This window comes from Narcine bancroftii, chromosome 4 (assembly GCF_036971445.1).
Source record: "Narcine bancroftii isolate sNarBan1 chromosome 4, sNarBan1.hap1, whole genome shotgun sequence".
In the NCBI taxonomy this organism is placed as follows: Eukaryota; Metazoa; Chordata; class Chondrichthyes; order Torpediniformes; family Narcinidae; genus Narcine; species Narcine bancroftii.
Window position 1 is genome coordinate 191,646,443 of NC_091472.1, and position 12,835 is coordinate 191,659,277.

Genomic DNA, 12,835 nt, shown 5'->3' on the forward strand with positions numbered 1-12,835 from the left:
TTTTTTTTTCATATATATTCTTATATAATAAAAAAATTTTGGATTAATAATTAATATTTTTTTGTTTTTTATATATATTGATCTTTTTTTAAGATATATATTTTTTATTTTTTAAAATTATACTAATAATATTAATTCTTCACTCTTTATCGTGGGGGTGGGGAGGGGGGGATTAGGGGTTAAAAATAGTTTTTTTTTAGTCTTAGTTTTTAGTTGTTAGGGGGAGATGCCGAGATTGGTATTAACTATGTTACTTTGTACTTGTATTACTTTATTTTGTATTTTTTCTGTACGTGAATTACTTACTTTCTTCATATGTTAAAATTAATAAATAAAGTTTCAAAAAAATAAAAACTTCTACAGGTGTACAGTGGAGAGCACTCTGACTGGTTGCATCACTGCCTGGTATGGAGGTGCCAATGCTCAGGACAGGAAAAACTCCAGAAGGTTATTAACATGGCCAGTGCCATCACGGGCATCAGTTTTCACTGCATCGAGGACATCTACAAGAGGCGGTGTCTTACGAAAGAAAGCAGCCTCTATCCTCAAGGACCCTCACCACCTATGCTATACCCTCTTCACTCTGCTACCATCGGGGAAAAAATACTGGAACCTGCGCACAAGCACTCAGCAGCACAAGATCAGCTTCTTCCCCTCTGCCATCAAATTTCTGAATGAATAATGAACCACAGATACTACATTACTTTAACTTTCTTTTTCTTGAATTAAATTATTTATTTTAAAATTGGTTTATATGAATATTTGCAGTGTAATGCTGCTAAAAATAATGAACTCGTGACATGTTCATGTCAATAGATTCTGATACCACAACTTTTTAATTCCTTTTAATCACAGATAACATTGTAGATTTACTTTTCTATAATCCCATTCTAACCAAACACTGATTTGCATGTGCAAAGTTTAAAGATATTGCCACTTCATTGCTCTGTACAAATACCCCTTCAGAAATAGAATTTTGGAGTTTAATAATATTTATCAAATGACTTTTTGGTGTACAATTTTTTAAAAATTTAGAGATACAACCAAGTAATAGGCCCTTCTGGCCCACACCACCCAAATACACCTATGTGACTCATTAACCTACCAACCCTCTATGTCCTTGGAATGTGGGAGGAAACCCACGGAGACACAGAGAATTTTTTTTAAAGCAAAATCAGCAACAATCCATTCAACTGTTTAATAATATTCAATAAACCTTTAAAGAAAGTCAGTTTCAAAACAATGCAGCTATTGAGTAAGATGGATTAAATGTTTACTTAAAACCTGGTTAATAAATATAAATCAATAATATAATTAAACAAATACAAACAAAACTAACTATGGTACCTTCAGAAGAAATGCGTTTAGGCATAGTAGAGACAGTAGCTGGAGAACCATGAATGGAGGGGTGAGATGGAGGCCTTGAAGGCCTCGAGGGGGGCCTGGTAGGAGAAGCTGCCTGAAGTGGAAGAGAGTTGGGAGCTGATGGGTAGCGAGTAGGTGCGCGAGAGGAAGGAGATGGGCAAGGCGATGGCCAGGAAACACCTGACAGGACAAATGATACGAAGGAAAGTAAAAACCAAGGAAAATGATAATACAAGTAAAAGAAAATATGATATAGATATAGTATACATTGATAATAAATTTACATTTAGATTTCCACAATGTTTAAAACTTGTGCATACTTTAAAAAAAAGTATTTCAAATACAGTGCACTGGCACATTGAAAAGTAATATCCAGCATTTTATAAAAATCAATACAATACATTTACCCAAATGTAAAAAAAATTAGAATATATTAAGAATGGAATTATGATATGAATGGAAAATCATCAATCTTGGTGTACATCGAAGATAGACTAATATTTAATAAATTCATCACAGTGTGAACATAAACCAAATGATCTTCCACCAGTTATTGCAGTTTTAATTAAATATCAGGAATGCTGCAAGAAGAGTTAGTGATACAAAATAATAAGAATTATCAAATAGAAATCAAATAAAAATAGATAACTTAATTAAGTAAAGTCTAACAGTTTTAGACAGCCATTGAAAAGAAAATTACATCTTTGGGCAAAAGTTGAAGAATAGCAATAAAATAAGTTCATTTAATTGACAAGAACAAAATATATACAAATAATTATTTAATGCAAGTTACAAGAGCAATGAATTTCCTATTTCCCATTTATTTGGAAATATTTAAAAGCTATATTAAAAAAAAGGAAATCATCTTTCACTGGAGTTTTTTTTTGTTTTCAAGAAATAATAATGGCAGAAATAATTTTCTCTCAATTTTTTTCAGGATGAGGGCTTGATTGATTAGGCCAGCATGTCACCTCTCTGGGGTGGAAGTGCCAAGGTTTAGACCTTGCTTGATGATGTCTCCTTGAAAAGAAATTGCAGGTGGGTAATGTCACTAATCTGCTCTCTTCCATCAAAGTGATAGAATGCATGGGTTTCAAAAATGTTGTCAGCATCACCCATGAAGTACATTTTATGGACAGCAGGGACATGCTGGGTGAAAAGATAGGGAGAGCTCACCGATTCTCCCCCCCCCCCCTCCAAAACTAAACGCTGGGCAGAGACCCCACTCAATCTTTGTAAACATGCTAGAGGGTGGATTGATAAAAGGGCAAATAAGGCAGCTGATTTTGATTTGCCTTGGGGACAAGCTTCTTGAAAGACTTCACTCAAATGTGTACTTCTATCTTTAAACTGCCAAAAGGTTGTGTGACACTAGAAATTGAGAAACTCTGTGATACCAAAGCTCTGACCTACCCTCGTTGCTGCAAAAATTTACATGGTCAATCCAATTGAATTTCTGGTTAATGATGATGTAGAGCAGGGGTGTCAAACTCAAATTCACGGAGGGCCAAAATTAAAAACTTGGACTAAGTCGAGGGCCGAACTAAATATTTATTGAAAATTCTCAACATCTGCATGTTTTCTCTTCTTTCAACATATGTAATGTTAAACTTTAGGATATAACTTTAGGAAGATAATGTTACAGGTCAGGAGTAGGTAGCTCAAGTTCACCCTTTGCTTGACCTGAGGGAAACATATTTGGTTCCTGTGGAGATGTAGTCAGCATTCACAGGCTGTGTCCATTTTGGCCTGCATCAGGACTCAGCATTTCCTGCTCACTCCTCAGGCTCTAGGCCTCTATTCACCCTCGACTCACCATCCCTCTACCTGACCAGTCTTTTACCCAACCTCTACTCACCCCTCACTCCACTCGCTCTGCCTCTACCCACCCCATCCTATACACGCCCCTCTACTGCCTCTCCCCTCAACCTGTTCCTCCCTCTACTCGTCTCACCCTCTAATCACCCCTCCCCTACTCGCCCTGCCCCTCCCCTTTTACCTCTTCCCTATCCACCCCTCCTTCTACTCATCCCTCCCTCTAACTGCCCCTCGCACCACCATAACTTCCCCTGCCCATTACTCCTCACCTACACCCTCTGCCCACCCCTGCTTATCCACCCACTCAGGCCCAGCGCGCTGCCGATCAGCCTTTGCGGACAGCCACTATCTCTCTCTTCACGTGCAGGGCCGAACCAGCCGTCCCTGGGGTCCGCGCGGGTGCAAACGCTGAAGGCCGTGGCGACCGGGAGAAGTGCGCTTGCGCTGTGGAAGGGCCGTCCGGTGCCAGTCGCGGGGGGCTCGCGCTGCCCGGGGGCCGTGCGCAGCCTGCCATGTCCGTCGCGCCAACAGGAAATCACAGGCGCTCGCCAATCCGCCGCACCGCTCGACAGGTGGGAGAAGTGACTGGTTGTGCGTGGAGCCTTCCAACTGGCTTGCCGGCTGATGACATCGACAGACTTCTCGTGTTACAATTTCTCGTGTAACAATGGGGAAGGATGTGCAATGACGGAGGAGGATGGTGGGGGTGACATGACCATAAAACAGCATCAGCTCTTGCTGCAGGGCGCGCCACCTCTAATACATTTTTGAAATGATCTTGCGGGCCAAATATAATTATATCGCGGGCCAGAGTTTGACATGTGTGATGTAGAGGATCTTAATGTTCGGGGACCTGTCATTGATATTGCCTTGTTGTGCAGGGAAGACTGACTGAGAATTCTTCAAACCAAATCTCTCAGGTTCCATATCAACTCTAAAAATTGTTTAGGAATGAGTTATGATAGATTGAGCAGCTTCATTCAAAGGAAAGATATGAATATACAATGGTTTAGATTTACGGAACAAAGGCAGGAATTACAATAGTTATTCTCTCTAGCTTGATATAAAAATGTAAAAGGAAATGTTACCCAACCATGCATAACAAATGAAGTCCAGTGTTACATTAGATTTCAATGGGAGTCATGCTAGATTGCCAAACAAAAGTTGTAAACTTGAAAACAGTTGAGTACAGCAGATCAAAGAAAATGAATAAGTGGGGGGAAAAGTGCACAAACTTGAAAGCAACAAAAATGGACTGTAAAACTTTCTAAAAAGATGAGTGGTGAAGGTCCTGTAGTACAAAAATTGAATTCATAAGGGGAAACTGTGAAAAAGAAAATAGATCAACACCTACTTCGATTCTGTCTTCAGAAAAAGATGACACAACAACTGTCAAATTAATGTTAGTGAATCAAGAATCTAATGAAGGTGCAGATCTAAAGGGAAAGAGCATGTATAATGAAATAATATTGGAGACGTTAATGGCTGATAAACAACAGGGCCTGATAAATTACATCCCAGACAATTAAAGGAATTAGTTCTGGAAATAGCAAATGCACTGGTTATCATTTTCCAGAATTCAATAATCATGGAATAATTCCTACAGACCACTGGGTTGAAAATATAGCCATTCTAACACGGAAAAGAGATTTTAAAAAAAATCACATTAGTAGAGTGGAATATACTTGAGGCAATAACTTGACACTGGTAGAAAAGATAGAAAAGCAGTAGGCATATTTTACCTAGATTTTTAGAAAGCCATTTATGAAGTTCCACATAAAAAGCTATTCTGTAAAATTAATCTGCATAGGATTCAAAGTAGCATATTGGCATAGGTTGAAAATTGGTTGACAGGCCACATCTAGACCAAATGAGTATTCTTTTGGGAATATCCCCCCCCACTCACCCCCAAATACTAAAGGGAGGTAGAAAGACAACATCTATGGTCATATTGAATGGTGGGGCAAGCTCAAAGGGCCAAAACCCCACACCTCTCTTACATTTTTATCCTTTTGGCCTGATAACAAGGTGAAATTCTTATTCTAAGAACCATAATTCTTCTAAACTTTGAATGTTTCAAATATTCTCAAGCTAAAATGACTGAACATATTGGTCTCTGGAAGAGAACTGTTGTAGAGCATGCATACCAGCCTTTTATGAAGCATATAGCAACAATTTATCCTTTACAATGCTATCCTTTATTGCTAGGGAACAGAATACAAAAGGACTTCAGTTATACAAAGCAATAGTGAGACCACATCTTGAGAACTGTTATTTTAGGATAGATAGGTAAGAAGCTCAGAGGAGGTTTCAATAGATTCATTTTCTGGACTGGCCAGGCCATCTTATGAACTAAGTTTTAAGAGATAAGCTTTTCGTCCACTGGATCTTCAGAAGAATTAGAGATCTTCACTGAAACCAGATCCCAAGAAATATTAATAGACTGGAGAATACGGTTTAAATATATGGGCCATAAATAAAACAAGGTGAAATTCTCTGAGGACTATGTCCTTGAGAAAGAGTTTTTGAATCTTAAGATTAAGAACATGGGAGGTCACATGATAAAGGAAAGATAGCAGAGACAAGACCCCAGAGCTCCCAAACCTACAAGAAGTTAAACTATAACAAAAGATTTTAAAAATAGACAGAATACTTACAAGTGATGTGGGAAAGTACCAAGATCAGAAACAAGGACAAAGAAAAGTAATCAACAAATGGCAAGGAGTTGACGTTGAAATCTCCAGAGCAAGTTGAGGGGCCTTGTGGTGATGAAAATGGTGGGGCCACACTAAGGCCTGGCAGTGACGTCACCACCCAGCCGGAGCTACCTACCCAACAAAAGAGCCACGACCACAGGGAGAGAGCGCTGCATTGAAGGCTCTGCGGTTCGTCAAGAGCCCAGTAAAGACTACCCAGGAGGGGGAGAGCCTTGGGACCCCCCCCCCACTTCCATAGCGGGACCTCAGTCAGGAGAGCTTGCACTGTGCGTGACACTTAGGCCGCGGACAGCGAATGTGACAGCCGTGAGATGGAGAAGCAGGACCATCGGGGCGGGGGAGTTTGCTCTGTGCGTGACTCTCAAGACACAGAGGGCGAGTGTAGTGACCGCAAAGCAAGGGGGCCAAGGGCTTGGTTGAAGAGCCTAGTTGGGGCACGGGGCACTCAGAGGACCAAAGCATCGAGTCAGATGGCATGTTCATGCAACAAGTTTGAGGAAAGCGAGAACAGCGACAGAGGTAGAAGTGACGGTAGTCAAAGGAAACTCCATGAAGCCAAGAGATTTAGAAGTCTTACCTGGGGCACAGAGCAGGTGGGGGTTAGGAGCCCTCTCTGCAAGATGTGATGGAGGCATTGGGCCTCATGGAGCACGAACTATTTAAAGCAGTGGACAATAGAGCCCAAACTATGCAAGAAAAGTTGGATAAAATGTGTGGGGCCCTCCTCTGGCTTAATGGGAAGAATGAAAAAGGCCGAGGACAGAATGAGTGCTAATGAAGACAATTAAAATAGAGAAAACAAATAGATGCCCCGATGAAGGAAAAGGAGCATATGGATCCCCGAAATATTGGGCAGGGACATACTGGGTGTAAAGATAGGGAGGGCTCACCGATTTCCCCCCCCCTCCAAAACTAAACCCTGGGCAGAGACCCCACTCAATCTTTGTAAAATTGCTGCGTTACCAAGATAGAGAGAAAATATTGAGAGTGGGAGCAATCAATGCAAAATGGAGAGGGAGCTGATGGAGATTGAGGGGGGAGGGGGCATTTTTTTTTTTAAACCCTATTAGCCCAACACTTTTGAAATCAAGGAAGGAACTTGAACCGGTCAAAAGGCTGGTAAAGCAAAAAGGCTATTAATGTTTGTTAAGGTACCCAACCACCCTGAAAATAATAATGCCTGGGTGCAGGGTGGGGAAACAGAAAGTTCCTATCTGAGCTAGGAAAGGCTTGGCAGTCTGTTGAAGAGTTACCGGTCCTTTGGGGGGACGGGGGGGGGGGGGGGGGGAAGAGAGAGAGAGAGAGAGAGAGAAAAGCAATAGTGAAAATGGGGAATAAATAATGGTAATGTAAGAATCTACTGTAAATATTAAGAGTGTTTTGGCACAACTATGTATAATCGGGTTTATGAAAAGGGAAGAGAAAAAGTAAATATACAAAATGACAACGGGGAGAAAATGAGATATGGGATGCTCAGTGGGGAGAGGAGGGGAGGAGTATGAATGCAGGATGCATGACCTATTATATTGGGAGGGATGGTTTCAAATTAAGGGTAATGGCCACCAAAGGCAGGAAAAGGGGGAGGGGGGACGGGAGGGGAGGGATGGAATATGGGTTGGGGTGGGGGAGTTGCTTGAGGTTAACTGGTTTTTCTATTATAGTTTTCATTTGCTGCGATTCTGGGGACCAGATACAGTCAGCCAAGGAGATCAGTGGGTTGAGGCGGGAATTTGGGGTGGCGAAGGTGCGGAAGGACTACTATAGTGATAACCCTAGGGGCGATGGCTAAGAGCATAAAGTGTGTTAGCTTTATAGTTAAATGGTCTAAATGGAACTGTTAAGAGAAAAAGGGTCTTAGCACACATCAAGAAAATGGGTATAGACCTGCCTTCCTCCAGGAAACCCATCTGACTAAACAAGATCATCAAAAACTAAAAAGAGGGTGGGTGGGACAAGTAATAGCCTCCTCGTTCAGTTAAAAGGCAATGAGGGGGGGGAGGGTGTTGCTATCTTGATAGGGAAGAATGTTCCGGTGAGAGTACATGGTGTGACTATAGATAAAGCAGGTATATTTGTATTGGTGCACTGTCAGATATACTTGGAATCCTGGACCTTAGTAAATGTATATGCTCCCAATTTTGATGATGAAAAATTTATGCAGGATATTTTCCTGAGATTGGCAGCGGGAAAGGAGAATATTTTAATTGGGGGAGATTTTAATTTTTGGCTGGATCCATTTTGGATAAGTCAACAAAGAAACAAACAAAACAAAGGTGCCCAGAGCAACTACTGAGAGTATGAAGGAGCTGAATTTAGTTGATATATGGAGGCAGAAGCACCCAAGGGAGAGAGATTATTCATTCTACTCAAGGCAATATTACTCCAACTCTAGAATAGATTTTTTTTGGCTTCAGCCCAAGTAGAGGGTAGGACCATGGAAGCTAGGTACGCTACAAGACTTCTCTCAGATCTTTCGCCCTTGGTGATAATGGTTGAAATGCCATACAAACAGCAAACAGTTTATAGATGGCACTTAATCCATTGCTGTTGAAGAAACTGGAGTTTTGTAAGAGTGCAAATAGATTTGTTCTGTGAGGCCAACTCTACCTCTACTCCAGATAAATTCCTCCTATAGGACATCCTCAAGGTGTACCTGAGGTATCAAATAACTGGATAAGAACAGTAAGAAAGGAATAAGAGAAGGAGGTGATTGAATTAGAGCAGAAAATTGTCCGTTTGGAAAAGGACTTCCAAAGATCAGGCTCAGAAGACCAATATAGGGCTATTACAAATGTGAAGCTGAAATATAACACGCTTCAAACATACAGTATGGAAAAGGCCATACTGAGATCAAAACAAAAATATTATGAATTGGGGGAAGAGAGTCTACAAAGACCTTGCGTGGCAGTTGAGGACTGAGCAAGCCTTGAGATAGGATATCCTATAAACCAAAGGAAATTAATGATACATTCTGAGAATATTACAAAAGTTTATATAAATCAGAATTGGTGGGGATGGACAAAATTGGCAAGTTCTTGCACAAGATAGAGCTGCAAATTTGGATTTAGAAGAGCAGGAAGATTTAGATAGTGCCTTCACAAAAAACAAGATAGAAAAGGCACTTAACTCATTGCAAACTAGCAAATCCACGGGGGAGGATGGGTTTCTATGAGAGTTCTATAAGGAATTCAAAGATTTACTGATGCCTCTTTATATAGAGGTGGTGTGTCAAGCAATGGAGACCCATACGTTCCTGGATTCTTCTTCAATGGCAATTATTATGACAAACCTAAAGAAATACAAAGATCCATTGTGGCCATCTTCTTATAGGCCAATTTCATTATTAAACAAGATAATAGCCAAAGCCCTGGCAAATAGATTGGCAAAATTTTTGCCAAAGTTGTAAATAAAGATCAAGCAGCCTTTGTATCAAAAAGGCAGGCAGCAGATAACATCAGAGAACTGCTGAGTGTATTACACCTGGCACAAACCAGAAATGAGAGGGGTCTTGCCTTGGCCTTGGATGCCGAGAAGGCATTTGACAGACGGGGTTGGGATTTTTTATTTAAAGTGCTGGAAAAATTAAGGCTCAGGACAACTTTTATTAATTGGATATGGGCACTATATCACACGCCCAGGGTGAAAGTTGTGACCAATGGGCCAATTTTCTCAGCCTTCCCACTGACAAGGTCTAGTAGGAAGGGGTGTCCATTATTTCCAGCTATGTTCATACTGGCTATGAAACTGTTGGCTGACACTATTTGCCGGGATCTAGACATCAAGGGCTATAAAGTAGGCCAAAAAGAACACACGATCAATCTATTTGCTGATGATGTGTTGGTATATCTGACAGACCCAATGAAATCACTGTCCAAACTGCGCTCTACCCTGGAGTAATATGGGAAGGTTTCTGGGTACATGATCAATTGGGACAAGAGTGAAATTATGCCACTCCAGGAGGGGACGACAATCAGTGTCAAGAGAACTATTAAAGCAGCCGCTAAATGGGATCAAATACCTAGGAGTTAGAATAGATAACAATTTAAATAATCTGTACAAATTAAACTATACCTCCTTGCTGGGAAAGTTCCTGAACAGGTGGATGCCCCTACCCATTATGGTGGTGGTAGAGTCAATTGTATTAAAATGAATGTGCTGCCAAGGCTTCAGTATCTCTTCCAGACACTGCCCATAGTGTTGACCCGGAGTTTTTTCCAGAACTTGCTTTCATGGTTAAGGACAGTTTTATGGAACAGGAAAGTAGCTAGGGTCTCTATGGAGAAATTGACCTGGGGTTACAGTCCGGGCGGTTTACGAACGCCTGACTTCAAAAAGTATTATTGGGCAGCCCAGTCAAGATGCATTCTTCACTTTTCAAGGGAGGGTAGGTGCTATCCTGGGTACAAATTGGTCTCCACTTGTGCGAGAAGGTGGCAGAGGATTTCATTTATAAATGGGATGCTAAATTGCTATCCAGGAAAACTGGCAAATTGAAACAAATTATTTGCATTTAGAATAACATTAACTAATATTTAGGAATACAAGTGGGGCTGTCCCCAAAAACACCCCTGACTCCAAATCGATTAATACAAGATCCTTGACATCTGGTGCCAGAACAGCATTAGGTGAAAAGAGGACTGTTACTAGCAGGGGTAGCTAATCTCATTTGAACAACTCAGACAGAAATATGATTTATCAAATAGGACATTCCATTGCTACCTTTATATAAGATCTTTTCTGCAGGACTAATTAGGTCCATTCATGGCCCTACCAAAGTGCAGTGACATAGAGACCACGATTCGAAGGGGGAAAACACACAGAAGTTCATTTCAGCAATGTATTTCCTCCTCCAAGCGGAAGGACCTAAACAAAGCTTTCATAAATCAAGGCAGAAATGAAAGTCAGACCTAGGAATAATGATTGATGAACGATGCTGGTCTAACCTGTGTTGGGCCAGCATGACTGCATACATCAATGCACAGTATAGGCTTCTGCAATACAATATTTTGCACCAGCTATACTTTACACTGCAAAAGATCAACAGATCTAAGCCAAAATCATCAGTCCAATGTTTTAGATACGGCATTGAGACAGAGGTCCTTTATGCACGTGACCTGGACGCGTACCAAGGTGAGGCCCTTTTGGGTGGAACTAGGCAAAGTCCTAGGGAAAATCATAGGTAAGGAATTCCCACAGGACCCAGAGTTGTTCCTGTTGGGTAATATAATGGATACAAGACTTAAAATGAAGCTGTCCAAATTCCAAATCCAATTTGTAATGATCGCATTGGCAGTGGCCAGGAAGTGCATAGCGGTTACCTGGAAGTCCAATTCTTGTTTGAGCACTGCGCTGTGGAGCAAGGGGATGCAAGGCCATGTTCCCCTGGAGAAAATCACATACAACTTAAGGGGGAGGTATGGCACTTTCCAAAAGGTTTGGCAACCATATCTAAACTTTATAGGAGCACGTCGTAGGGAGGACTGCTATTCCTCCTCAATTATTTTGGTGGGGGGGTTCCAGTCAGGAAAAGATATTGGCCTGGACCTGGGTCGCCATGACGTGACAAACCTACAACTCCCTGATGTATGATTTATTCTGTTGTTGTGAATGTTTTTATTGTCCTGTGAGTTTTTTTTGACTAATTAAACGTTAAATGTCATGTGTCAAAGGAGTGGGAGGGTAGGGAGGGGATAAATTTGGTATCAACAGAGGAATCTGAATAGTATGGATTTGAATAAGTTGGAATCAGTGTTGATTGTACGCACTGACAATATTGTTGAAAGCGGAGTCCAAGTCTTGAAAATTATAAATAAACTATTCAATAAAAAAAATTAAGAACGTGAAGTTGAGGTTATAATCAGATCTTGATGAATGGCAGAGCATGCTCAAGAAATTGAATCCAAAAGTGAATCCATCTGTATTCACTTTTAATAAAATCTTAACATTGGGATTTATATTCCTTCAATCTACATAGCAATTTTTTTTTAAATGAAGCAAATAATTCTCAAATATTCAGTCTTGTGGCATAAATACAATTCCATTTTAAAATTTCTTTGTAAGCAAATGTTTAGATGTTGCAACATATACCTGCATTGAAGAACAATGCTTGTGGTCTACAATGTTACTGATATTGCTCAGTAAATCCTGAGAAATCTGACTTGAATTAAAAAAACAAATTTTACAAAATGCATGAAATTGAGTTATGCAAAGACATGCTCAAGATTGCCCTCCTGTCAGGAAGCATCAACACCCAATGGGTAGCAAGCTGCAAACTGTCAAGTGTGATACCACCTAGTCTATCAAGGTACATGCTACTTTGAACCCCAACATCTCCATGCTGAGCTGGCTGGAATGGAGGAGAAAGGGATAAGCCCAGGGCTCCAAATCCTACTCTCCCAAGAAATTGCCTACAGTCAAAAGTAGCTTTGTGGGCAGAATGTGATTCTTCAGATGGTCTACCAAACCTGTTAGCATTTCATCTGCAGTTGTTGAGGGTATTACCTAATGATCCAAGTGATTATTATGGAAATCTTTCAGGGCACTTTACAATAGGAGATCCAAAATTCCTCAGTGATTTGCATTTTGAAACGAAGCACATTTGAGGAATAGCTTTATTGAAGGGAATGGGGAAGGAAAATCCATTTTAAAGAATTATTAAGGCAAGCAGTTTTGCACAGATGAGTATTACAAAACTAAAATCATATTTAATAAAATTTGAAAAGAACTAAATTGTGAACAAGCCCAAAAATTGGCCACCTTTAAACAATGTACACAGACAATAATTGTGTATTTCTAAGTAGCTAAAGCTATGGTTTTTGATATGTCAAAGCTCCATAATGAGATGTTTGCCAATCAGCTGTCCATCAATCAAAAAACTGATCTGAACCTATTAGGGAAAAACAAAAGACTTTTCTAAAAACATGCACAATGTCCTC

The 12,835-nt window shown here is 40.5% G+C and overlaps 1 protein-coding gene across 5 annotated transcripts in view; it reads right to left on the reverse strand.

Annotated features, from left to right (window-relative positions):
- The window catches only part of atxn2 (ataxin 2), a 151,368-nt gene that overhangs the window by 54,217 nt on the left and 84,316 nt on the right, over positions 1 to 12,835 (reverse strand). Inside the window, exon 10 of one of the 5 annotated variants that reach the window (XM_069933386.1) lies at positions 1,348 to 1,545. The exons of the other annotated variants lie outside the window; for them this stretch is intronic. Within the exon in view, the coding sequence (XP_069789487.1) occupies positions 1,348 to 1,545 (198 nt within the window). The remainder of the gene's footprint in view (positions 1 to 1,347; positions 1,546 to 12,835) is intronic. 5 annotated transcript variants of the gene reach the window in all.